At 43.8% G+C, this 26110-nt stretch overlaps 8 protein-coding genes across 8 annotated transcripts; 4 read left to right on the plus strand and 4 right to left on the minus strand.

Annotated features, from left to right (window-relative positions):
• Positions 1–493: 493 nt before the first annotated feature.
• Positions 494–874, minus strand: H6S33_000239 (uncharacterized protein; the record flags this gene model as incomplete). The annotated part of the gene is made up of 1 exon (XM_044831594.1): positions 494–874. One exon carries the CDS (start codon positions 872–874, stop codon positions 494–496), a length of 381 nt encoding a protein of 126 aa, XP_044699798.1.
• A 945-nt stretch (positions 875–1819) lies between these two features.
• H6S33_000240 (uncharacterized protein) lies at positions 1820–4149 on the minus strand (the record flags this gene model as incomplete). The annotated part of the gene is made up of 14 exons (XM_044831596.1): positions 1820–1953; positions 2014–2169; positions 2225–2261; positions 2316–2512; positions 2565–2699; positions 2756–2875; positions 2937–3021; positions 3079–3260; positions 3313–3352; positions 3405–3489; positions 3556–3703; positions 3774–3903; positions 3958–4016; positions 4068–4149. The coding sequence occupies 14 exons, from the start codon at positions 4147–4149 to the stop codon at positions 1820–1822; spliced, it is 1590 nt and encodes a 529-aa protein (XP_044699799.1).
• A 2406-nt stretch (positions 4150–6555) lies between these two features.
• H6S33_000241 (uncharacterized protein) lies at positions 6556–7415 on the minus strand (the record flags this gene model as incomplete). Its single annotated transcript, XM_044831597.1, has 3 exons — positions 6556–6682; positions 6749–7177; positions 7234–7415. The coding sequence occupies 3 exons, from the start codon at positions 7413–7415 to the stop codon at positions 6556–6558; spliced, it is 738 nt and encodes a 245-aa protein (XP_044699800.1).
• A 2541-nt stretch (positions 7416–9956) lies between these two features.
• H6S33_000242 (uncharacterized protein) lies at positions 9957–11107 on the plus strand (the record flags this gene model as incomplete). Its single annotated transcript, XM_044831598.1, has 5 exons — positions 9957–10253; positions 10329–10519; positions 10573–10584; positions 10640–10763; positions 10832–11107. 5 exons carry the CDS (start codon positions 9957–9959, stop codon positions 11105–11107), a joined length of 900 nt encoding a protein of 299 aa, XP_044699801.1.
• Positions 11108–12885: 1778 nt separating this feature from the next.
• H6S33_000243 (uncharacterized protein) lies at positions 12886–13540 on the minus strand (the record flags this gene model as incomplete). Its single annotated transcript, XM_044831599.1, has 3 exons — positions 12886–13127; positions 13184–13420; positions 13486–13540. The coding sequence occupies 3 exons, from the start codon at positions 13538–13540 to the stop codon at positions 12886–12888; spliced, it is 534 nt and encodes a 177-aa protein (XP_044699802.1).
• Positions 13541–13853: 313 nt separating this feature from the next.
• H6S33_000244 (uncharacterized protein) lies at positions 13854–15638 on the plus strand (the record flags this gene model as incomplete). Its single annotated transcript, XM_044831600.1, has 4 exons — positions 13854–14823; positions 14881–15188; positions 15251–15329; positions 15412–15638. 4 exons carry the CDS (start codon positions 13854–13856, stop codon positions 15636–15638), a joined length of 1584 nt encoding a protein of 527 aa, XP_044699803.1.
• Positions 15639–18639: 3001 nt separating this feature from the next.
• On the plus strand, positions 18640–22406 carry H6S33_000245 (uncharacterized protein; the record flags this gene model as incomplete). Its single annotated transcript, XM_044831601.1, has 2 exons — positions 18640–20156; positions 20216–22406. 2 exons carry the CDS (start codon positions 18640–18642, stop codon positions 22404–22406), a joined length of 3708 nt encoding a protein of 1235 aa, XP_044699804.1.
• Positions 22407–22746: 340 nt separating this feature from the next.
• On the plus strand, positions 22747–25175 carry H6S33_000246 (uncharacterized protein; the record flags this gene model as incomplete). Its single annotated transcript, XM_044831602.1, has 13 exons — positions 22747–22779; positions 22846–22877; positions 23254–23268; positions 23329–23430; positions 24025–24034; positions 24094–24116; positions 24317–24336; positions 24401–24464; positions 24526–24585; positions 24675–24710; positions 24767–24776; positions 25097–25114; positions 25173–25175. The coding sequence occupies 13 exons, from the start codon at positions 22747–22749 to the stop codon at positions 25173–25175; spliced, it is 426 nt and encodes a 141-aa protein (XP_044699805.1).
• Between the last annotated feature and the right edge of the window lie 935 nt (positions 25176–26110).

Consider the following 26110-nt stretch of genomic DNA (forward strand, 5'->3'; position numbering starts at 1 on the left):
ACTAAATCCTGACCATTCTATGGCGTTCACTTGTGCGATTGCGCGTGTATGAGTATTTCCAGGGATGGTATGATCAGAATGTGCTAATAGGCCTACTAGCAATTCCGGAAATTTATTGCTCACGTGACCATCCACTCTCACAAACCCCTAGGGTTTACACCAATACTGTGGTCACATAAGCAATAAAATATTCGGCGTTGCTAGCTAGTGTCCATTGAAGCCTCTAGTTAAAGAAGAAGCAACTAGAACTAGAAGTTCTACTCTTGGAAGAATAATGACAAAACTAAAAGGCTATAGGGTGTAGAAAATACATGTTGTAGGCATCTAGCCTTCCTTGGCAAGATTTCCCTTAAGTTACTTTGCCTCCTTCTGGTTGCAACAAGCAACTCGATGTCCGCAACCAAAACAGCATAAAAATAGTTCATTTACAAAAAAACCCCGGGGAGGACCTCCCTTACTTCCACCTGCGCGTACAGCCAAAACCAATCAAAATCTAATTGTCCTTCAATCGCAGATCCCTCAAGGGCACCCTCCCCCTAGTACCAGAGGTGGGCCCAAACGAACGGGTGGTGTATGTTACCAGCCTGGTGATAAACTCCAGCACGCGGTTCCAGAAGGCCTCGAAAGGACCATCCTCCACTGGTGGCAGCGCCGGCTCCTCGTAGATAATAAATAAGGGGGCGGCACTTTGTGTAATGCGGGCATAATAAATTGTTTCAGAGACCTGACGTTGCGGCTCGCACCAGTCCCGCGGCCGGGCAGAGGATCTGAGCAGCTGCGGCCATGGATAGCTCGCAGTCGAGGGGAGATAATAGCTGTTGGGTAGGATGTTTACGCTGTTGCTTGAGCGTAGTTGCATGAGTCGGTTTTGCATTTTGAGTAGTAAGTAATTTGGTGATGTCTAGGTTGATCTTTGGTGGGATCTTCTGATGGAGGGCTGGAGAGGAGGCTTGTGAAGCCTATATATAGGGTACGGCTTGCGAGATGAGATCGAAGTTTCGTAATGGCTTTGAGGATATCAGTTGAGAGATTGCTCCGTGGCAGAGATTCGGTGCTAATAGTTGTAGATAAATATAGACGTGACGCTAGAATAGCCGAAGATTAATCGTGTTCAAACTACAAATGATGACACGAGTTGACATCGATGTTTACTATGTCTTTTTTTTTTGCGCTATAACCACGAACTGGGAGTGCTGTTTATATGGATCTGAGGAATCATGCTCATCTTATCCTCCGGAGGATCTGCTTAGATTTATAGAGCTTCCAATTCTAAAATCACCACTTTACATGGTCTTAGAACCATAGGTATCAATAAATGGCTTCTAAATCAAATCTTGATAGTTTGGTATTTGAACACAAGCGTGGATTGTCTCTAACACTGGACGCATATTAGATCGAGTGATAATATATGAAGAGAAATACCAGTGCTGGACGTTCAAAGCGTCAATGAGTAAGCTGGAGTTTTTGTACAAACAATTTATGTACAACAGCAGCATTAGTAAATATGTATTGATTTACCTAAATTATGGTCTTGTAGATTTGTTAAGTGGCTATATACATGTATGTATATGTACATGTAGTTTTAACTCTCGCTCCAGCTTGGCACAATATTCCGCACTCCGAATCGGTACTCTACATGTAGTTTTGGATTCAATTTATTGTGTTATTCATTTCTGTATGTGGCCTAACTGGTTTTATAGTAAATCGGTACGTCTTCACGAATTTATATCTAAAGATTTTAGAGTATTCTAGATACAAAATACACCACGAGCTTGCCAGATCCACTCTATTAGAATAGATAAACAGCAGTATGAGGTATCTAAGGCTTCTTTCCAAAGCATGCAATATGACCATCAGAAGTTGACACATATACACGACCGTTGCCGAATGCAGGACGCTGAAACTTTGCGCTTTTGATTCCAGTGGGTAAGTTTATTCTTTGCAGCACTCCGTCTATTTCACATTCAGCTTCTGTTGGTGTTATAATGGCAGAGAGATGCAGTGTCAACTTACTGACTGGAATAGCGCGGTATGCATTGAGATCACCATCGCGAGTTGTAAACCACAATATGCCTGTCCCTGCAGCCCCATCGAAACTGGTTACAGTTGGAATACCTGTGCCAATATGACTGGCAGTATTGTCTGACCGAGCTACATCCGTAAGTGTGCCTGAATTCAAATTAGTCTATGCATGTTTAGCACACTCGATCAATTGGAACATTACCTTCCGGATTAAATTTATAAACACATATTGCGCTCGCCTGTGGAAGTATTATTAGTTATTGTGGTTTTAGTGATCAGTAATAGGTTCTTACTGTCCCCGCAGCAGAGATTATCTTTGCATATATATACCCCCCTCCTTGGACCCCAGGTAAGGGATATGAAGCGACGGTGCCATATAAACTTCCAGGGGAGGACCCTATCGGTGGCATCACGATCGTTTGAACCACAGCATCGGTTCCTCCATTTCCGTTCTTGAACCCTCCCATATTGTTCATGTTAAGAACATACACTGAATACATCCGTATTAGTTTTATTACTTATATAGTCGGCGGTTTGTTTACTTTTTCCAGTTTTTCCTCCCACAATGCCGATAATGGGAGCAGTAGCAGCCGAAAAAGATGCTGGGTCTAAAATTGTCACCCCGCCAGCGCCTATATCTCTCATATCTGGGTCTATATTGACATAATCATATGGGCCTAGTTATAATGTTAAAATCCTTTCTTTCATATGTTCGTGTTATTTCGTTACTCACGGAAGAAGTCTTGGGGAGTAAGTTTTCCCGTCGTCAGATCAACTTTAATGTTGACAACAGAACCTTCCAAGATTTTAGGCGGTGTAGATCCCGCTACCGCAGAGGAGTAACTGCCAAGCACTGTTGTTTTTCAGAATAGTTAGTCAAAAAGCCATGTAACTATATAGGAAGATCTAATAACATTTGCCATTTCCTGTAGCTACAAAGAATCGATCTGCTCCATCACTTGCAAAAGAACGACCGGACTGCCAGATTCCTGCCTCTCCCTATATTCATAATGTTAATCTCTTGAACGAGTCACTGGGTTTGCAGCCAAGACTGACCCCACCACCAAGCCAGGTTCCATCCTGAGCAATAGAGTCTGGTCCCGATATCGTGGTCCAGATTGCATTTATCTTCGGTGTTCCAGTGTCAACACCAACTATATATCCCGTAAAGTTGTATTGCTCGCAGACACCACCGAAGGCTGCATATACTGTGTTCCCTTTAATGATGAGGGAAGTTCCTATGAGACGTTAGAAGGTTCTAGATTATAACCTTTTAAGTGGAACCCTTACGCTGGAGATGGGTACCACCATGAAAGTATTTATCCGGTGCCTGAAGAAACCTATCAGCTTTACAATCAGAAAGGGAGATTGAAGTAAATGACATTATCTGCAGGATTGCCATCAAGCATCACTGGGTATCCAGGACGATCCGCTAAAGTTATCGCATCAACTGCATACAGGAAGTACCTGATATAGTATCAGTTCACGTTGCTAGCTGCCTCTCAAACAATCAGGTATAAGCGTATCACATACGCTCCGTTGAAGACGCCTTTAACAGTATCTTTGTACCCTTTCGCACAGAAATACATAGTATTCGTCGGGCGATTTATTATCGGAGTCCCTGTTATACCCACTGTGCCACGGATATCTGTGCATGGCAGGTCCGCAACATCGAAAGGATCTTCGAATCAAAAACAAAATGTCAACATGGAGCGGATAACGATTTGATTAGAACAGAATGTGGAATCAACCTCGAACTTGGCGCTTGGTTATGATCGCCCCGGTAGCCCCATTAAGAACATATACCCAGTTTGTCTCAGAAGCAGCAATGATGACCTGGGAGCCCCCAGCAGGAGTGTATACAAGGGGTTTCGCTAGGAACTAGTAATTCTTAGATGAAAATATGGGTCGAGAATATTCTGGGTTTGGGCTTACCTGCTCAGTGACCCCAGAGCCTGGCACCGATCCACCTGTTAAAGTGGTCCATAGTAATCCTACGACGAATCAGTGGTGTTTTTTTCTTTTAAAGTTGATTTTGCATATACCAAAATTTGTTGAATCAACCACTAAAGGGTCTATTTTGTGGTTTGGGAGGTATCCACTCTGAAGATCATCTGCACCGCCCATAATGTCAATATTGGTGAGAGGAGATACGGATGGGGAGAGAGATTGACCTGCATCTCGAATTGAATCTGTCGCTTCCTGTGAGTGAACAAGAACAAATAGCGTAGCTATTGTAGATAATAAAAGTATAAAGAATAGCATCTTAGGAAAAAGAGGAGACTGTGTTATATTTGTTGCTTACGTCCACGTACTGATTGTAGGCTCTACGTACTAGATCTCTAGGTGGAATTCTTAACGATATTTAAACCGTCAAGAACAGATGAAATATTGAGTCTATATTGAGTCAACTATAACAACAGGCTGCTCCCAAGCCCTTTAATCCAGGTTTAAAAATTATTACAAATGCAGGTACGTCAAAGACTAAGCTTTCCTTCCGAGTTTTCCACTCAACTTTCTCCCGTGTTTATAGAAGAAATATATGATATGAAATCCGGCTGGCTACACATGTATGAAAAAGACCAAAGGTTTGTGTTTCCGATTGCATCGAGTCTGACACCTTGGATGATGAGGGCGAAGCCCACAGCGGGTGAAAACGGGATCACCCATATGGCCATAAGATGAAATATGTGATTACAGTTAAGTATCATCTTATCCGAACATTTTATGTTTTGTTTAGAAACGTACGGGAATCGCCAATCAAGGAACATACTATATATATTTGATTTCAGATCGGAAGACAATATTATACCCGGAGACATCAAAAGTCACTCGATGCCTGTAGTATATTCTTGGCATACATGTATCTACATCATGTAGATGCGTGCGGGTAGCTAGGCGAAAAGAACTAGAGGGTGCTATTTCTAATTACTATGGTATTATCTGGTGGACAAACGTCTAGGTGCTAATAATTCTCTGTATTAAGATCAATTTCAATCTTCGCATGCAATTGCAAGGTATGGTGATACTCGAGCTGCTCGTGAGAGGGGTACAAATTACTAGTACGTCGCTGGGATCCGGGAACGTATGCCGGTGGTCCAATATGGTCGATATATCGTCACACAAGCTACCAAGTTTCGTGTCATGAGCGCCATCAGACCATTTCACTCAGGGGGCACAGTTCCAAAGGTGTGGGGAGCAACATAATTCTTATTTGAGCACGGCAACTACCCACTGGACTGTACAGACTCAAAGTTCTTCACAGAACATGCATAAGTTAGCCTTCGAAGCAATTGACATATACATAGCCGAATATTTAGATATTCTCATTGGCATAATGGCAATGGCAATGCTAATTTTAGTGTAGTCCATAAGCCAGCGCGAGATGTAGACAAACGCAGCTTAAGTTGCTCGAGCCCTCTTAAGAGGCCCGACTCATGGACTACATTATTTAAATATCATTATTCCATTCATTATATAGTTTACACGAAACACTTAGTAGGAATCTTAATTACCCCACCCTCCCATAGGCCTACTGGGCTGATCAATAACGGGCGAGCTTGGTATCCAGCCTTGTGCACTAGTGAAATTACATTGCATACATCATGTATAGAGTCCTGAGTTTGCTCCATCGTCGATCGAATTCTGATTTGGCCATCTAAGGATTATTTCGTAGTTGTATATATACTTTGTGCTCAATAATTATCAATTGCAATTCATGGACCTAATTAGAACATCTCGAAATTATTTGAGTTACCATCCAAATGAACGTTAACCCAGAGACATTTCTAGTTTGTAGTACGTGTAGATAGTGGCATAGCTATGTAATTAACGGTAAGGGATCAGGACATTTCTCGCAGAAAATAGTTACACTGAAACCTCTGTTGATGTGATTGATTCCTTAGCAGGTCACGTCAGAGCACGCATGTAAGTCCAGCTCGCAAAGATAGTTTTACGGATTTGAGGTTGGTTAGTTCTGGTAGTATAAACCTTTACCTGATATGGTATCGATATGGGCCCTTTGGGTATGGGACTCTCTAGGAAATATCCGAATATACACACCAAATAAATAGTATAATGCCCGGGATATAATTAGTGATGGGCACGGGACGAGACGAGCGTGATATGGGCATGGTCTCGTGTTGTTTCATTCCGTAACTTATAGGTATTGTGAAGTCCCGGGATCTCGCAAAGGTTTGACAAAGTCTCGAGGTCCCGGGACTTAAGGCGAGAATACTCTAGGCTCACTAGTGGCCCGCTTCCCACACCTCTCATGATATCTCATGTAATAGGTATACCAGAACGACTCCTAGTATATAGTGAGAAAATGCTGATAGTTTGGCTGATTGACCGATGTATTTACATGGAAAAAGGAAGTCAATAAAGCTTCATTTTAACCTTATGCCACCCTCAGTAACCTCTTTCGGGCCTCTTTATCGACTCCGCAAAATATTTGCATGTTACCAGGGTCCCGGGATTATCTCGAGACATCTCGTCCTATGCCTATCAATAGATATAATTGGTAGTATATTACTAAATCGATCCCTCTACTTCGTTCCTCTCCTCTCGAAGGTATTTCCCCAGGATGTAGTAGCTCGGCTCTCTCATCTCTCCGCTCCGAGTCATCTTCGCAAGAGGTGATATCTTATCAACCTCATAACTATTCAAGAGCACCAACAACATCAGCTCCGCTTTTTCACACCTCCATTAAACTTTTAAAACTTACCCATTGCGGTGATAGAACCGCTTTGCACCCACGTTCTCAGAGAAACACGTTAACATAGCTTTCGGCATCCCAACCGCCCTTCCATAATCCTCTGCAATATTCATCAGAAATTTTCCTAGTCCCTGGTTTTGGCTGCTTTGGGCAAGTTGAAGCTCATAGATGTATATCACATGCTCTTTTACTTCTTCCGTGATCATGAACGAGAGAAATCCAACTATTTTACTGGGATCTTCCTCGTCTTCCCAAGAGTCTTGGTTTCCGTCTTCCTCCAACTCATTGTCTTCTTCCTGCTCCTGCTCATGTTCTTCGTCATGGTTCTCATTTGGCATTGCCGCATCCTTGGTGCGTAAGAGTAGGTACCGGATTGCAGGATGCCTCATTTCATTCTTCTTCTTAACCGAAGACCAACCCATACTACTCCTCTTGTACCTAACAAATCACGTTAATAACAATCGTTATCGGCTCTAAAAAGGAGATATTCATACACATCTTGCAGGTTATCTCTCACAAGCTCAAAGCATCTTGTGAATGCAACATCGGACAAAGATGATGATGTCTCCAATGTCACAGAATGCGTTTCATTACTTAATGGTATAGACGGGAGGTATCGAGCTCGCAATGTAAGGAGGGGAAGCTTGTTATGCGATTCTAATTCTGATGGTGACATTTTCGTATGAATGTTTGAGTGTGCTTGAGACGTGGTGGCTTCTGTTTTGTTGCTGCTGCCAAGTCTTGCCAAGTCTTTTGTTTGTTGAACGTCATTCAGAATACGAGGTGTTCTTTGTTGAACAAGTGCTTGTCCAAAGCACAGGATATGGAAATGTATGAATGAGAGCGGATGCAAAGAGAAAAAATTGGTATATCGCTCGAATATTTCGACTAGCCGTGACTATGTTCGGGGTGCGAGTGAGATGTTAATGAAGTAATCAATCAATCAATCAAGCGAGTGAGATGTTATGTCTGGTTTTCTGGCCATGGAAATTCGGAATATGGAGATGAATGCGATCCATGTTGAATGGGCCGATGATGTAGAACTTGCTGTCACGACTTGAGGTGTCGCTTGCCAGATCCAGCGCAAAGTAATCACAGAAACGTGTAGATAATCGCTTGTGTTGATGAATTGATCTATCATGAATTGAAGATATTTATTAGAGGGATAACGCTCCTTACATTCATGTAGCTAATATAATATAGCCTCAATCTACATGTAGTAAAATATCTTTAATGATAACTAGCATCTAGCCTAGCTAACCGTAAGATATAGACATTCGACTGTACCAAAACCTCATGCTCAATGTAGTATATACTGCATAGATACAGTTCTAGCTCTCTCACGCACGATAGGCACGCAAACGACTCGCGATCGATGACCCAGGAGTTTGCAAGTATAGAGGGCAGAGGAAATCATAGACCGAGAAACTCCGGGATCAATACCGCGCGTAGATTTGGTGAGTATCGGCGGGCTAGTTATTTTGTGTAAATCCGGAGCGAGAATGGGTTGCATGAATCAATTCGGAGTAGCAGGTAAGCCATACTAGAGGTATTTTCTTGGCACGAGTGATCTTCTGTGATTCTCGGAGCTATGCTCCTTCATAGTGCTGTGAAACGCCGAGGCCTGATCAAACACAGTTCAAGGGGTCCGATAGTAGAGAATAGGGAAAGTGGGGATCGAGAGAAGATAAAAAAATTGATAGTGGTGTACGTGTGGCGGGCGATCTATATATCCTAGGTTGTCAATCACACTCACTTTCAATGATCCATGGTACTAGCGTGGTCCACGAGAATATGCAAGCTTCATTTTGTCATTACCTAAATGAGATGTCCTCGACGATATGAAAGAACAGTGGTCTAAAATACAAGGAGCCTTGAGCTAGGATGATCTAGCTAGAACCTCTACTCGAGCGTCCTCGTGGACCGCAGTGTCAATTGGATACGAAGGATGTAACTAGCCTGAATCCGCCTAGATAGAAACATAAACAGTACTGTAGTAAGGACCCACCAACATTCAAGCTTACGTACATGTACTACTAGCCAACCATCCTTGGCGCACAAATATCATTTCTAGCCACCAACACACATGGGCGAGTGGTCTAACGGTTAACCCTCGCCAAAGAACACCGCGAGGTTTAGCCCTGCTTTCGATCACAGAAGGCCAGGGTTCGACCCAGGGGTGGGAGTAGTGCCAGTTCGTCCCGGAACCGCACAGTACTTTTTGTTCTTTTTTTGTGCATGAAAGAAGAGATACTATAACCACCCAAAACGTACCGCTTGGGGTCTTTTTTTATTTTGATAATAGTGCGCAATACCCCCCAGTATAAAACCGCAGTTGAATTTGACATTCCGTGGCATTTGGGGGTGGCATTTTGGGTGAGCCCGTTGCCACGCAGAGGTCAGGGTCAGGGTTTCCGCTCTCGACCAATCAGAGGCCTCGAACCTGTGAAAGAATTAAGGGTAGTACCGGGTGTTGAGGGTAAGTGATCGGAATCTGATAAGTGAATGATTCTGATCACTTTTCGCTACACCCTAGTACATATAAAAGAATATGGTCTGAAAAAGTTTCGCTAAACCGGCCTAATTATAATCCTACATCCGGTCCTGACCATGGGGGAGACTAATTGGCCAAATAATGAGCGAGAAGCTAAGATAGTTCAATCTGCGATTGTAGGCCGGCCAGAGAGAGCTCTGATTGATATCACACATACCCCACTAAGGAAGGCCCTCAGGCCCCTCAAAAAAAAAAAATACGCAAAAGGTGATACTCTGGCCATACACTCCTCACGGGCTATGGGTCCTAATTCGCGAAAGGGTCTAAGGTCAACTCCCGGTATATCGGACTCCACTCCCCGTTACATGATATGCACCTCACAGTATCACTCCCATGACTCACTGATGGTCATGGGGACTCAACCCACTCGGTGTAGCAAGACGAGGCGTCTACCACTAGACTACGCTCGCCCACAGAACTGTCAAAGGCCGGGAAGTAATACTTAAGGGAGTGAGGGCAAAGTGAGCTAGCTATGGGGACACCTAACCCTGCAATCACAATCTAATACCACGAACCCACTGGCCACCCTCTTGTGAATATATATGTGCTTTTATCAACACCAACCACTCCACGCTTGTGCGGAGCATCCCGATCTCTTGCAGAAGCGACATTCACAATATCTACGAGAAGAAAACTTTCTACTAATCTATACTTATACAAAACATGGATACGACACCGCTACTTCCAGGCTCCCGATCACCAACGCCGATTAAAGTTGTAGACGATATAGCTGGCTTCTTGATACAGGACCCAGAAAGAAGCTTTGCTGAAGTCGACCATCCTGATGTTGGATTCGGATCTGGGGGGTTAGATATAGACCGGGGAGATACGGTAGTGAAGCTTTCTGTTACTGGAAACCCCTTCCATGCTAGTTCCGATGTCGGTTTTCAATTCGGAAGAAGGATGCGAATAGAAGATCCGCAGGATCAGAAAGACGTGCTGGGACTCGGGGCAGGAGTGGTGGGAATTTCTCCTAGTAGAACTATCTTACATTGCAATCCCAACATTGAATATGAATCTGAAGAAGCGATGAAGGATGCAGGATCTCACACGCCAGCGCCCAGAGAACTACGAACACGGGCTCATTTGGAGCTCACACCGAGGCCTGAAACCACGAATGATACTATAACACTCATGAACATTAGAGGAACCAGGGATCCGCAGAGAACTGGAGGCGGCATTGGTGAAGCTGTCTTGCAGGGAGGTTTCCCTAGGGCTGCTCCGGAGTTTGGTACTCAGCTTTCGAGCATGTTTGGTACTTCCGGCGGCTTACCCATAGGTGGGCAGGCAGGTAATCATGCACGTTCAGAAACTTTTAAAAGAAAGCCAGAGATGCATGACTATAGGCCCCACTGGCAGACAGAAGACGAAGACGACGAGCAAGTCGACAATGACAATTGTAAAGAGGATGAGAAAGAGGAGGAGAGCAGGGATACCTTGATATTTCAAAAGAAAAATCATAAACTCGAGGTAACGTCTAAGATTTTGTTGTGGTATAATTGTAATACATAGATATGGGCTAACTAAAGGGTTTATAGAAGAAGAACTCAAATTCTGTAACAAAGCAAGTAGGCAGTTCCACTAAGGTATCCAAACAACGAAGCCGTCATAAGACAAATAAACCTTTGCCAGTGACGGAAATCACCCCAGTCAAGTTAGGGAACAAAACACCTCTACCGCAAGCACCCCGCTTAGAGAGGCTCAAGATTAGCCTTGGTGAAGAGATTACAGACTGCAAAGACTACTTAGAGGGCTGTTTAGTTTACGACGACGTTGGGAGGAAGTTTATGGGATATAAACTGGATCCATTCTAAGCCCGCGTATGGGCCCGGATATTGGTAGTAGCTGGTTGCTTAATCGTATCGCATGATTGTATTTTCAAACTAAATCTCCAAATCCGTCCACCTGTGGGATCGATAGTTAAACTCATCTAGAGATGTGATTGACTAGTCACTAGCTGACGTAAAACAAAATGGCTAAACATAATCTTGTTAAAGCGAGTCTTCGACAAAGATAGTAAATATTACACATATTTCTCTTAAATGACTCAATCGGAAGCTTCTAATCGTGGAGAGAATTTGAAAGGCTTCTGACCCAAAAATCACGATGGCGCATGTCACTCTGCTTGGACTGAGCTGTAGCTGATAGTATTCGCGGCTGGCAACGATAGCTGTCCTTTTCGGCAAACTATCTACTCTGAATATCATTCACTTCTAAGAATCTGCTCTAACTTTCATTAGGCTTGAGATGCCTTCCAAAAGACTGTTGTACCCCATTATCAAAACGGCTTACTAGACAGCTAATCAATAGTACATGTAGATATAAAGTATCAGCAAAGAATTATATGGCAGCAATATCCGCCGCCGTCCACTTTAAGAAATTAAAGACCTGCTGAATACAATTAATGAATTAAACTAAAAAACAAAACAAAAAAAATGACCTGCTGAATTTAAGCCACATATGTTCCCGAGTGATATTTCATGATACCCTACATTTTACAATCATATGATATCACTCGCTGAGTCTTTTTCTCTTGTTAGATTACCTCTTTTTTTTTAATTCATTAATTTGTTAGATTACCTCATACTCGGTGTTGGTAAATGAAATCAGTAGAAGTCGAGATATTCTAAAGGCTTCTCAGATGAGTACGGGTCATGATGTAGATGGACGAGGAGAGTCGTGGTTTTTAGTATTTTTCGGCCTTGATCATGAGGTTTGTGTCCCTTCAGGATTTGATTGATTGATTAGGTCAATAGATATTTGTCCCTTCAGGAGGGATTGTATAAATATATAGAACTGATTGTGATGGATGGCCAATGTGTCGTATTAATTCGTGGGAGATTAAGAGAAAGAATCCTAGTTGTCTACTTTGATCTCGTTATAAGAAACATGGCTTGCTGGTTTTTTGAAGTATGTGAGTCTTCACAATTGGGTGGATAAGCCATTGCTAGAATGAGAATTTGGAGTCGAGCTTTGGTGGCTATGTGTGCTGGTGAGAGTTGGCTCGATGTTGAACTAGTTAATTCATAAATAGTCTGGTTGCCAGGGTGAAGTAGTTTTGAGGTAGGGTACCCTATATCCTCGGACAGTGATGAAGAGTTTATCTGAGGAACGATGGAAGTGATGGATTACTGGGCTTCAAGCTACCTGATTAAGGGTAGAGCACTAAGAGACGGGACAGAGACAGAGAGGTCTCCTAAAAGAAGGAAGAAATAAGAGAAAAAGAGAAGGAAACGGCGAGGAAGAAGATAAGTTGATACGATCTGATCACTAGATCCAATCCCACTAGATTTACACTACGTAAAAACATCATGTCAGTAACAACACTCTACTTCCCAGCGAGCCTAAACGGCAGTAGAGCTTTGAGCTTCTTCCCCCATCTTTTGGGGCTTCAACTTCACGGGAAATCACTCGACCGCATCATCCATAACCGTATCTATTCCTATCGCCAAAAGTGGTATACAAACAACTGGATGAACGATATAGCTGACGAAAGGTGAACAGGAAGAAGAGGAGAAGAACGACGCCTAAATTTAAACTGTAGCAGCAAATCAATCACTCATGCACGTATCATTCTCCTTTTAATCTCGGCTTAGTTCTTGTTCTCTACCCTCGCTGTGCTCTGGCGCGCAGTATTTCTAAGGCGTGCACTCTCCGCACTTTGCACCATAATCCTCGCCCTCACAAACTTTCCTGCGTTCATCGCTTTGAACCTCTGAATTTGCAGCCTCGCATCCTCATTCCATATCTTAAGGATTTTGAGCTCATTATTCATGAGTTCATTATTTTTACTCGCCTCCTTGACCTTGGCCTCCAGTTCGGACATCGAGCAGTCTATACAAATCTTAGTTGAGATCAATAACATTTATAATATAACTGGAGATACGTACGCTCATCACCCAAGCTCTCAATCCCAGGCAAATCCATCACCTTCTTCACCAGTACAGCCTTAATCTTTGTACCTAACGCTGTGCGAAAGGCGTTATGGTGCAATCTGTTCCAGACACCCATGCGCAGCTCGCGAGCAAAGTCAAAGCATTCGGAACGATCGATTTCCCATTTGAGGGTTCCGGGGACGTCGTGCATATCGATGAGCTTGGGTACGATGAAGACCCTGAGATTGGTTACTGTGGCGGGTGGGAACTCTTTAGTTTTTTTTTTTTTGGAGAAATATCAAGGAAGGGAGACAAACGAAGGTAGGTGTGGATAATCTTTTGGGTTTGAAAAATGGCTATTTTGCTGGCCATTTTGTATGGTTAGTTGGTCTGGTGGAGGCGTTGGTAGACGTTAGGTTAAATTTGAGATTCTTGGGGTTTTAATTCCTTTCTTTTACAGAGAGAGGTTTGGAGATGGTTGGGGAAAAGTCAAGAAATGATGCTGTCTAAAAGGTTTGGCTAGGAATCTGGGGTGCTCGGCCGTGTAGCTAAGTCCCTCATTCAATCGGGAGCCCCCTTCCCGATTAACCACACAATCCTGCACAAAAATATAAAACTTCCCACCCACCATCTTGAACTCCTCTAACCCAGAATCAACCAAGCTTAGATATCATTCTCATCTACAATGGACGTCAAGGTGGATGAGATCGAAATGGAAGTCAAAATGGCTGATATCCCCCAAACCGGTGACCATACTCCAGAGTCAACCTTCAAAACCCCAAAGGAGAAAGCTCAAGATTCTAGAGATACCAATAACACACCCCCAGAACTACCAGCCAGTGTCGTCCTGCTAGAAGACGTACCAACTGCTCTTGATGTACCGGATTACACCTCTGATACTACTATCATGGACGAAAACATGTACGACAGCGACAGCACCATCACAGACCCCGACATGGCCGACTACCTCCTTGCTATACAGGACCATGACAATCCTGATATACAGGACACTGATAATCCTGATATGCAGAACGCTATTGACAATCCTGCCATGCAGAATGCTGTCCTTTCTGCTGTTCGAAACACTGTCAATTCTACCATTCAGAACACTGTCAATCATGCCATGCAGAACACCATCCATCCTGCCATGCAGAACACCGGCGTCAATCTTGCCATGCGGAACATTGTCAATTTTGCCATTCAGAATGCTATCAATCCTACCTTCAATCCTGCCATCCAGAACACCATCCGTCCTATCGTACAGAATACCATCAACTCTACTATACAGGACGCTGTCAACCCTGCTACCGCATTCGGTGCTCTCGTGGAGCCTCCCGAGCCATACGAGTCTGCGCTCCCCGATGCCGGCGAATCTGATAATGACACAACGATGTCTGAAGCCGCTGAAGAAGCCGACCAGCTCCGATCTTCACCTTGTAGTACTGAAATTTCAAATAGAATCAGAGTTCATAACCCTATGAGCATCAGTTGGATCGTGCACCCAAGAAATACTGAGCCTAATCAATCGTCGTCGGCAATCATTGACCCTGCACCCGGCCTCAGAAACGCCGCGGACCCCTCAATTGCCGGCTCGCGCGCGCAGTCCAGACCCGCCGAGCTCCCAATTGTCCAGTCGCTGATTCAAGCCTACATCCGTACATAAATCCTCTCATCCTCTCTTCTCTCACTTACTAATCTACTCGCTCGCCCAGTTAAAACATTCCATATTTTCCTCCCACTCGACTATATCACCACCGAGGACCTTCCTGGCGCCTACAGCTGGAACGCACGGCCCTTCAAGACATTTGCCTTCTTCCGCGAGCGCAGCAGCAGCACATGGTCACCGGAGGAGCTGTCGCTGTTCACCCGCGCCCTTGGAAAGAGCGTGTGTGCGCTATGGGACCCATGGGTGGAGCTGCCGGAGAGCGTGAGTATGATTGAGTTGTATAATAACTTTCTGATGCCTAGGTATGAGTTAGAGATGAGTCAGGCAAGTTTGAGGGAGAAGAAATCGTTTCCTGTGAGTGCTTAATCTCATATTCCGAAAGATGGCGGAGTGGAAGTGCTGAATATGGTAAACAGAGATGGTATTTCATGCACACCGGCGAGGAATGGTGTGCCGCTATTCGTCCCCATGTTCAAGTCATTCAAAGAATCCCCGGTTTACAGCTCCCCGCTGCCACTGAATGCAATTAATTTCACCCCTCCCCTCCTCTTTTCCACGCATAACTAACACACTACAGTGACTAAAGCGCACAAATTTGTGCAGCTCAAAGAGATGACCATGGCACTAGATGACGCGAGCGAGGAGATGTGGGCCGATTCCTGGGACCGGCTGACTCTGAAGCGCAAGCTGGACTTCTATCTCACGGGGCTGGAGGGTGTCGATATTGCTGCGTTGAGGGCACAGTATACGGCGGAGGAGCGGTTAGCTGAGTGGGAGGCCCAGAGATCTAGAGAGGAAAATTGATCTATAGGGGGTCGTCGGGCTAGATCTGTCTTGGGATTTCTGGCTTTGTACGAGTGATGTGTGGTTGCTCGTTTTCGTACTTTGGATCCGGCCAGATTTTCGTTGATCGTATTGTGTATATACAAGTATATATACAACCCAAGACGAATGGTAAAATGACAAAGCTTATTGTTTGGGTTTTGTGTGCTCTAAAATCCTCAGAAAATACACGCTGATACGGAGTATAGCCAAGGAATTCGATTATAGGGCGAGTACGATTATATTTACCTATAGAACATTATACAAAATAAGACAGATAAAGATCAGGAACCGGTGCCCATGGGTTAATGAAGAGCGTGACAGTATAAGGTATATGTATATAGTAAAGAGGGGGGGGGGGGTTTACTATAAAGCTTAAAACAAATAAAGACTTTATAGTTACAATGATATTCGCTATAGTACCGCACTAGCTATCTCCAGCCACATGCTACATTTATTCTAACCCAGGATAGATATCTAATATTATTTCAATTCCTCATTAGGCCAAGTACCGTTTAACTAAACATCCAAATTCGGCCACTAAACAATTTGTTAGGTCCTTAAAAATACAAAGTTAGAAAAATGCACTTAAGGAACTCTTTCAAAAAGAAATCATAGTTTACCGATCGCGGGAGGACTCGAACCCCCAATCTCTGGTGATAGACAAAGCCGAAAACCAGCGCCTTAACCATTAGGCCACGCAACCATAAAGGAAGTTACTGTAAAAACACTTTAGTTTAGTTTAAAATTATACCCTGTCATCATGGCTTGGTAAGGCGTTGATAGATTTGCTTGGACAGCCCAATGTGGATATCTTTGTGTCTCCTAGAACATGAGAACTTGTAGGAGCTGATTTGCTTATGCGGACAATAATTTCGGTATTCTGGGTCCGGCATCAGTTTGGGTTGTTTAATTGGCTGTTAGAAGAGTTGAGGACTTGGCAAAAGTCACCAGGAGGTTGGTTGGTTTCTTGATCGAACTACTGTGGGTATAGTTGAATTTGTTGTAATCGCTGAGGTCGTGATAAAAATCCGAAAGATTTTAGGTACGATGTGAGGTGCTATTAATAAGGTCAATAGATTCTGAGGTAGGTGCATCACAGCTCATGTGCACACTGTACACTTCGTTATATAGGATACCACCTCGGCGTCCAGAGCTCTTCATACGTGGAATTACGTGGTTTAGATGACACCGGAAGAAGAATGAGTCGGAAGTAACGTATGCACATATACATTCGGCCCAGTGATTAATTAAGAGGAGAGAATTAGTTTGATTGTTCAGGATATTGATGTAGGCGTTCAATGCCGTCGAGGGGATTGATGTATGCAAGCCAGGTACAGCAAATGGAATAGAAATAGCCAATGATTGCTCTTGACGAGAGGGATAATTGGTCCCCAGTGGTTGGTGGTTTCAACTCTTTTAGGTGGGTTTCTCCTACCAGAGAGCTTCTACGTTTTTCTAGATTCTAGAAACGCGAATGAAAAAGTTTATTATAAACGTAGTAGAATTTCCAGAGATAAGTGAACAACTTACATGTGCTGCTACCGGGATTCTGCCTGAGCCTGCCGGCACAATGTTTTAAATCAGAATTTCAGAGTTTTATTGCTTTTGTACTACACCACTCCCGAGTGCAAGAGGACTTCATGATCAGGGTACACGTAGATAAGGAGTCAGTCACGTATGTACAGAAGTATCGGCACATACACTGCAAGAGGAGCGTGGGATGAGATCAGGAGAAGCAGGATTATAGGGAGTTACCTCTCATGGTTCTGAATCATCAAGGAGAACGTGGCGTTCCGAATCACGAAGAATCACTTGATCGATTGCTTGCATTGATAGATTGATTTTCACGGAGCGGAATATCACATGTGCCGAATTATGAAGTATCACCGTGTACTAACACGAGTCCTGGCATCAGCACAGTTGCATTCACAAGTTCTGCAAAAGTATATAATTTTCCTATATTCTCTTTCATTCTTAGATCCCTATTAAGTATTTATTACCCTTTATTGCAGTTATCGTTTCTCGCTCTCATGCTCATATCCCCAGAGGTGAAAATAAATAAGACCAACGAATAGAACCAACGAATAGAAGGAAAGCTTCGTGAAGATTCAACCCCCACCCTAGTCCTATTTGGCAAACGTTCTACTGATAGCTAGGCACATTCCCAACTATACTGGTACTAGCCAAACTTGAGGATAGAATAAGCGCTGGAATGAATAGTAAAGATGTCTTTCCTGCAAAGCACCATAAATTAATTGATAAGGAAAAAAAAGAGATCTGTGAGTAAAGGCCACTCTCTTAGACCAACTTTAGGCCGGCGAGTAGTATTTTTCGACGCACGAAGGAATAAGAATGTCGGGACCCTCCTCATTATTCTGAAAAGCTCACTTAGAAAACTTCGCAAATAAAAGAAAATTAGATATCCATTTTACTGGTCAGATAAATCCACGCCTAGGTACCTGCTGTTCAACTAGGATTCAAAGTTGACGGGGTTGCGGGGGCATGATATGTTGGGATTCGGACTTTATAATTACCTACATGTAGTTAATGGCGGTAATCCAGTACAAGGTAGCTTTACTATCTCCCTCATTCAGTTTTCTTTGAAACATACTGTATGACCAATTTCTTTTTCGGGTCCGTATGTATGATGTGTTATCTGTTGTGTAAATATTCTAGGCAAATGTATTACCTACAAGATCACTTGGCGGTGTATGCCAAGGCTCACATTGTAGAGGACTTCTGTTTTGGGCTACACATGTATGCTTGACGCACGCCAAGTAATAGGTAGATCACACTTTACTCTTTGTGTAAGCATATCCTATCACCAGTGTCGTATTTCTACCTTACCATGCATGCAGTCTTAAGGTCTACTACCTACCACCCACAACCACCATTTTCATCTCCCGAGCTCTCTGTCCATTACATGAAGCTCTACCTTCTGTGAGCCACAACAACCGTAGCAATCCAGCTCTCTCCAATCATGGCAGAAGCAAATAACAATCAGTTCAGCGATGATCTAGAATACACATATAACTTCTATCCACCACCCCCACCTCTTCCCCCACCTCTATTCTTATCCTATCCGCCTCGCTCAAATACCCCGCTAGATATCCCTCGCGAATACCGCCCTGAGTTTCCTGTGCTACGGGATTTGTCGGATGACGAATTACTAAATTTAACCGACCTCGTCCTCTTCGAACGGCAACGGCAACATGTCGAAACTCTGAGAGAGAAGGTCCGATATGTGGACCGACTAACGGCCTTTCTGGAGCGTGAGGGAAAGTTCGGCGTGGGTGATATTTTCACAGAAGAGCTTGGAATTGACGATACGGAGGAGAAGAAGGGAGCTGGGCAAGGGGCTTCTAAAGAGGGTAGCTATAAAGGAAAAGGCAAGGCAAAAGAGGTCGAGGAACCGGAGCTCGGAAATCGAAGTTCTCCCAGTCATTCTTTATTATACAACTACTCTTCTGATCTCCCTCCACCACTCCCGTCGTCATATGGTGTATTCCCTACCCCACCACCTTCAATAGTTTCCTTCTATCAGCCTTTATACACACCGCATCAGGCTGGTGGTGCCAGGTACTCCCTGCAAGCCTTAAATGACCCAGCACATCAGATTTGTGGACCTTTATCTGCGTATAAACCGTCTTCAAAGAACCCAAAAGGGAAAGGAAAAGAGAAAACGAACGGAAATAGCAAACGCAAAAACAAAAGTTCAGATCCAGAAATCGAGAAGCGATGGGTGTCTTATTGCCAAAGCCGATTCAGGTACCAATGGGAGATGGCACAAGCAGACTCAGAGATCATGGTTTTGGAGGCTGCCGTCGAAGCTGTTCTTCAACGGAGGAAAGGCGAGATAACCGGTGGAGGGGGACTACGCCGTGAGACTTTGTCCGAGGTCAACCGTTTACGAAATTTACGTATGGGGAAGGCCAAGAAGGATGGGTCCTTACATGCAAGGGCTACCCCAGAAGCCTCTGGAAAAGGGATTGAGGGACCAATTATGAAACTTCCCACAGAGCTCCTTCACCAGATATTTTCTTACTTTCGTCCTCACCACTTGGCATCCTCACATGCTCTCGTTTGCCGTCGTTGGAATTACATTGCTACGCCTATAATATACAGGAAAATTCCTTTTGGGGATTATATGGAAGACTACTGGGTCGAGGTTGGGCGTCGAAAGAGGTTATGGAAGAAAAAACAAGAGAAAAAAGTAAAAAGCCTCGGCACAGAAAAGCCTTACGAGATACCCAGGATTTATGATCCTTTATATAACCATGGCCATAGGGTTGCTCGGACCCCAAGTGCTGCATGGACAATGAGATATGGGCATGGCTTGAGACATGACTGTCACTCGGAACAGGATGAAGATGATGATTCCGGGTATAATGATGAGGAGGACTTTTATCCCGATGGAAAACAAGGAGGCACGTTTCCTATTGGTGGGCCAGCGCTGGTTGTCATGCCTTGGAGCATGGGTATTATTAGAGCTATTAGGTATTTATATCTTCTTTGATGGCTGAAATAGAATTTCTGACGAACAATCTATATCATAGTAACCCGCACCTTGCAAAACATGTTCGGCAAATAGATTACCAAGCCTCTTCCTACACATCATTCCCCAACCATAATGAAGCCGGAAAGGTCTTCTCTGATCTTACAGACACACGCCCTATGCTAGATCAACGCTTCAGGACTCTCGAAAAACTCGTTCAGCTTGTGAGAAAGGCTGTTAGGCAATGCACACGTGTTGAAGTTCTCAAACTCAATTCAGGGGACGAGAGAATTTCAAATGCCTTGCTTGGACTTCTTAAATGGAGCCCTAAACTCGAGAGTTTGAATATTATCAACACTAATTTACGACTGCTACAGTTTTCTCGTGGATCTGGGAAATGTCAGGAGGGATTAATCTCAAGAGGTGACGGGAAAGGAAAGGGCAGAGAAAGGCCTAGAGATGTGGAGGGATTAACTGTTGATGAAGGACTAAACCTTCGACAGTATCTGCTTGACTCACAGAATCTTTCTGAACCGCAGCGGGGTGGGTTGAGGATTAAAGTAAAAGCGAAGGGGCCCCCAGGAGACGATTTTTACCTACCATCTCTCAAACGGATCCTTTTCTTCAGATGTGGGTATCATCCCCAGCCTCAGAAAGACATAGTAGGGATGGAACCTCCTGTCAGAATACCGCCTCCAAGACCCACAGATAGGGTGCAGGCTAGTAGAGATCGCGAGCGAAGGAGAAGGAGAAGATTCAGGTTCAGAGCAAAAATAGCTCGGGGTGAAAAGAGAGCTTTGGAAAAAGTGGTCTTGTTCCTCCAACGTTGCAATAACCTGGAGGAGTTGAAGGTAAAGGGATGCCAATTTCTCCCAGAAGCCCTAGTCGATTCTGCACTTGTTTGGGAGATCACCGGGGACGAAAATGAATCCGTTCAGGAGTACCCGTTGACTCTAAACAAACTTTCAACTATCACCATCCGCTCCTGTGGGACATATCTTCACGACCGCACACCTGAGATCTGGCTCTCTTCACCTCCATTCGAAAGGTTTTTCCTACGGCACAAGGCGATCAAACATCTGGGCTGGAATGGCTGGATTCTGAATCGTCATCTTCCGCTGGAGGACTCTGTGTTTTCTCGGGTTGCGACACATCTTGGTCGCACGGTAACCTCCCTGAGCATTGCACACGGATACGACGAGGAGGTCTCAAGAACAGCACCAGACAGTTTGCATCGTGTACGTCTTAGTCTAAAACGATTTAACTTGCTCTTAAGACATTTGAGGCAACTTGAAACGCTTGAATGGAGAATGTTCCATCTTCCTGTGGGCAAAATGATGATGGGGATCCGCAACTTGCGTCGTTGCCCAAAGATGAAAAATCTTCGCATCGAAGGCGTCATAGGCGTCATTTCACAGGACGAGGCGCGTGAACTTGTTGCATGTATTCCACTTTTAGAGAAACTACGCATCAGATGGCGTCCAAGACCGGTTGGATATCGCAGAGGCAGGGCGGCGCCGGGAATGGGACCACTTCCACCAATATGGGGTGATGAGGTGCTTATGGAATACGAATCGTCACCCTCTCCGCCTCAGATACCACCGTCGCCTGATGTTCTCAATTATGCAGTCCCCCCTCCACCTCCTCCAGCACTTATGGATAGTGATTTCGAAGACGATGATTGGGGTGGTGAGTTGAGGCGAGAGCCTGAATGGGTCGCTGCAGAAGAAGTCGCGCGGATATTTGCAGATGCAAAACACCTCAGGGAATTATATGTTAACATCCTTATCTCAATGCCTGTGTCGATGGAAAAACATATTGCCTCTATGGACCTTCGTATAGCAGATGAAATCCTGCGACCTACTAGAAACGATTCCTCTGGGGGACCGACCATAGCATATCAGTTGCGCAAGAGCTGGCTCGAAAAGATTCGGGAGACAGCTGTTGCATTTGCAAGGAACTCTCCAAGCTCAGTGAGAAAGATAGGACTAGGCTACTTCGTCGGTGTTCAAGGTCTCAACTCGGTCGTCAGTTTGGATAGAAACCCTGATGGCAAAGTAGTTGGGTGGTCTGCAGACCTGAAGGGTGGGAGAAAGGTTGGCGAGATGTGGAGAGAAGGAGTTGATGCAGGCCTTGCAAGTAGTGGGGATTCATGGATGGATGGTGCATTTAAAGAGGTAGAAGAAAAGGATTGGTCGGAGACTAGGAACTGGACAAAGTCCAGGGTACCTACGAGACCTTTCAGGAGATAAAAAAAATATCGATATAACTAGGGATTGGGGGTTATCAGGTTTTCTACAAGATTACAAAATAGACATCCGAGATAGAATAGCGCGGAAATCATCTGGGTGGAATTTCGCTTTCATGATTGTTTTTTCTTCTTAGGGAAACGGGTCACGATTGAATGACGCTGTATGGCTTTTCATGTCTTTTTCCGAGTTTCTAGGTATGGCTTCTCATGTCTTTTTTTCGAGTTCGAGGTTTTCCTTATCTCAACTTGTAAAGTAATGGTTACGTGTTCGGGTCTGTTCATTTAGTTTCCTACATCATGTCTCTCTATTGCGGGTTATCTATTAGTCTTTGAATTGCCTGATGTTGGCTGCTGTGGAATTTCGGCTACTCTTGGTGAGTCGGTGGGGAAAGAACTTTTACCTAAACAATTGTAGTTGCATCTAGCTGAATAAGATGTAGGGCAGTAACTGTGTGATGCTAAAATCTCACTTGTATGAGACAATTAACCCAAGAAACGAATAGAGTTTGTGCGTACTCTGAGTACGACTACATATTATACGATGGTTCAAAAATAGCGGAGCTGCCTCTCTGAACCGATAGTACTCCTGACAGATTGTTTTAACATTTCATAATGCAAGTAGATACTCCGTTTCCCTGCTTAGCGAGATCCCTACTGAGCGAGATTCGCATATAAATATTCCTTGGCTGTAGACTTGGCGGCTAGTGTTTAGGTCGTAGAGGACCCCAAGTCTTGGATAGTAGGGATCTCGCTGAGCAGGGAAACGGAGTAAAAGTTCGAGTAAGGACAGGTATAGAATCAATACGTTGACAGGTAGCCTTTTTGGCATAGGACACCGTAGTTTAAAGGGAAGGAACGAGCAGGTAAGAATATTAGATCTCACCCACTTTTTGACTTCAGTTGCAGTTTCTAAACTTGTTTAGTCATAATGTTATTCCAGATCAAAATGCGCGACAAAAGGTGATACAAATGGGTAAAAGTGTAGAATGCTCTGCGACCCATTACGGAGAATTCATCCCCGGGGCGTCTCCCATCAAATATCTGCTTTAGCATCAGGCAACTAAGAATTAATGACCAGAGAAATACGACACAATTCAGCGAATCATATCATATCACTCGATAATCGGCAGAGGACAGTATCTGTAACTGCCTCGCCCGGTTTTACAGCCTATCGAATTACATGACAATTTTAAATTCCATTACCAGGCTACGAAATATTTTTGCTCGATAAGACTTTCAGAGCTTCATACATGTAACTTATGATTGGTCAAACCAGCGGGTTCTTGAGGATCAGCGACGTTAGCCAAGGCCTTGAACGAAAGTTTACCCACTCAAGAAGCAAATTCTAGTACTACGCATCGATCATCGACAACTCAGTTCTTGGCTTTCCAAGGTAACTCATGAGCTCAGTGATTGCATAAGGAGGATCCAGGAAGTATTACCACCTCAATTTCAGAATTCCCAAATTTCTAGGCGTTTGTTACGAAGGATCGACAAAGTTATATCGATTACTAGACATATGCATATGCATATTTTCAAGACCACTGCCGGCGGAGAAAGGATCCGATTATACGTGTGTACTCTATGTAGGTACATGCGTGCGTACTTTTTGTACTCAGAGTAGATCAGGTATGTATGTATCCAGGTTTTGGAGAGCCCTAGCTAACCGAGGGAATTAACCGACCCAGATGGAAGGTCCCCTACCTACTACGTACAGTCGCACCTCGTTATGTCGTTAGCTTATTCTGGGAGCCAAACCCCTACGAGATAGCAAATATACGAGACAGCAAATAGTTTTTGGTGGAGAAGGGCAGTACCTGTCCCGCAAATCCGTACGAGACAGCAAGAGATCCGAGATATCGAATTACGAGATAGCGAGGTGCGACTGTAGTTGTTATTATATTAGCCAAGATCACCTGTAGCGTTTGTAGGTAAGTACTGGATGATCCATCTAGATATAGGCTGGGATCTTGATTAGAACCAACAGAAATTTAGTGCACCTAACGCTGTGCGATTGGTTCATGATTTCCCCGGCCAACCAGAATCGAGTTAGCTGCCGGTACGAAGATGACGGACGATCTCTCACAATGCAAACCAGAATCATAACTTCATGTATTAAGCACCAGGGAAGAAAGAGGGAAAAAAAAAGTGCTCCCCTACATATCACTATCTGGCGCCGTGTGGGTCAGATAATATAGGGGTGGTCCCCCTCATATCCTTGCTGTGAAACCCAATATTACTCTACGTTCAAACCCCGCTAATTTCAAAGCGCTGGAAAGGGCCCCTTAGTTGAGATTCAGTTGATGTATCGACCCAAAATTTCTAGATATATCATTACCGCAATTAATAACTCTTACTCAGAAGTACTGGGGTATGCCTGCTACGGGTAACTACAGGTCACAATCAGTCACTCGAGCTTGGTATACATATTATCGATCGTATTTACATGCATGTGCACGTGTGTATTATTCAAATGAACACCTTTCTTCGGAGTAGAAAAGAGCTACACATATGAACGTGTATATTCTAAATGATTGCATGACCAAAGCTCCTAATAGAGACTTGGGGTAGGCAATCCCCCGGTCTCGCCGTTAGGATCTACAAAAGATGCAACTTAGATTCCTATACTTATACTTGCATCTTAAGTTGGACCCTTTTTGCCTAGTGCATTACGACCACTAATGATGACAGGTTGCAATATATTCGTCGGTGAGATGCGGTGTAAGGATATTTTGACATGATTGAGAATAGACTAACTGATTAATAGTAGAGCTTTCTTTTATAAGTTAGCGAGTAATAGAGATTGCTATGCTTGAAGAAATTGGTACTACTGGCCTGTCAAAGTACCATTAATCTAGAGTGCATATGTACACAATACCACATACACATGTAAGTGATCTAGACTATGAACTTGAAAGTCACTTCTTTTGGTGATGACTGCCTCCACAAGCTAGTATTTAAATTTGACTGAGTGGCATTCTAGCTTGAATCTACTGCCGCACATTCCCGTAACTAGCGCCAGGGGCACTTTCTGCAAATCTTCACATGAAAACCTATATTATTATGTAGTTATAATCCATATCTAGTATCATTGTAGTGAATCATCTCACATCCATTCGCAGGATATAATACTTGCTTACCAGCTTACCAGCAAAAGAACCAGAAAATGCAAGTGACGGAAACAGGGATTATTTGTATGAGAGAACGGCGCCACTCCATACAAATTATCCTTGCCCTGAACAACTGCATTTTCTGGTTCTTTTGCTGGTAAGCAAGTACAGAACGTAATCTCTTAGTTTTAGACAACTAGCCGCGAAGTTTAGAATTTCTACCGACAAATAGAAACTCGTAGAGTTGAGTAATCACGTTGGTTAGGCTAACGCCAAATACTTTCTTAGGTACTTTTCCTAATGTAACTAGGTATAGATCCTAAACAAACTTATTATATTGATCAATGGTATTCACAAGGATATCTATGATCCGGACGCCGAAGACACCGGAGTTTTCCCGTTGCCGACTAAGCCGCAAACAAGAAGGCGGATAAACAAATTTGAAATAATCCGGCTAATAGTTTTCACGGGTAGGCAAAAGGAGGGTTTGGATAGCTGTCTTTCTCGGATAATTTCCAAAATTCAACGGCATAAAACTGCATCATTGCTGCTGTACGTTTAAGTTAGGGTGATGTGTACAGATGGGCAGAAGAGT

The sequence above is a fragment of the Morchella sextelata genome, assembly GCF_020137385.1.
Source record: "Morchella sextelata strain SCLS chromosome Unknown scls_1, whole genome shotgun sequence".
Classification (NCBI taxonomy): Eukaryota; Fungi; Ascomycota; class Pezizomycetes; order Pezizales; family Morchellaceae; genus Morchella; species Morchella sextelata.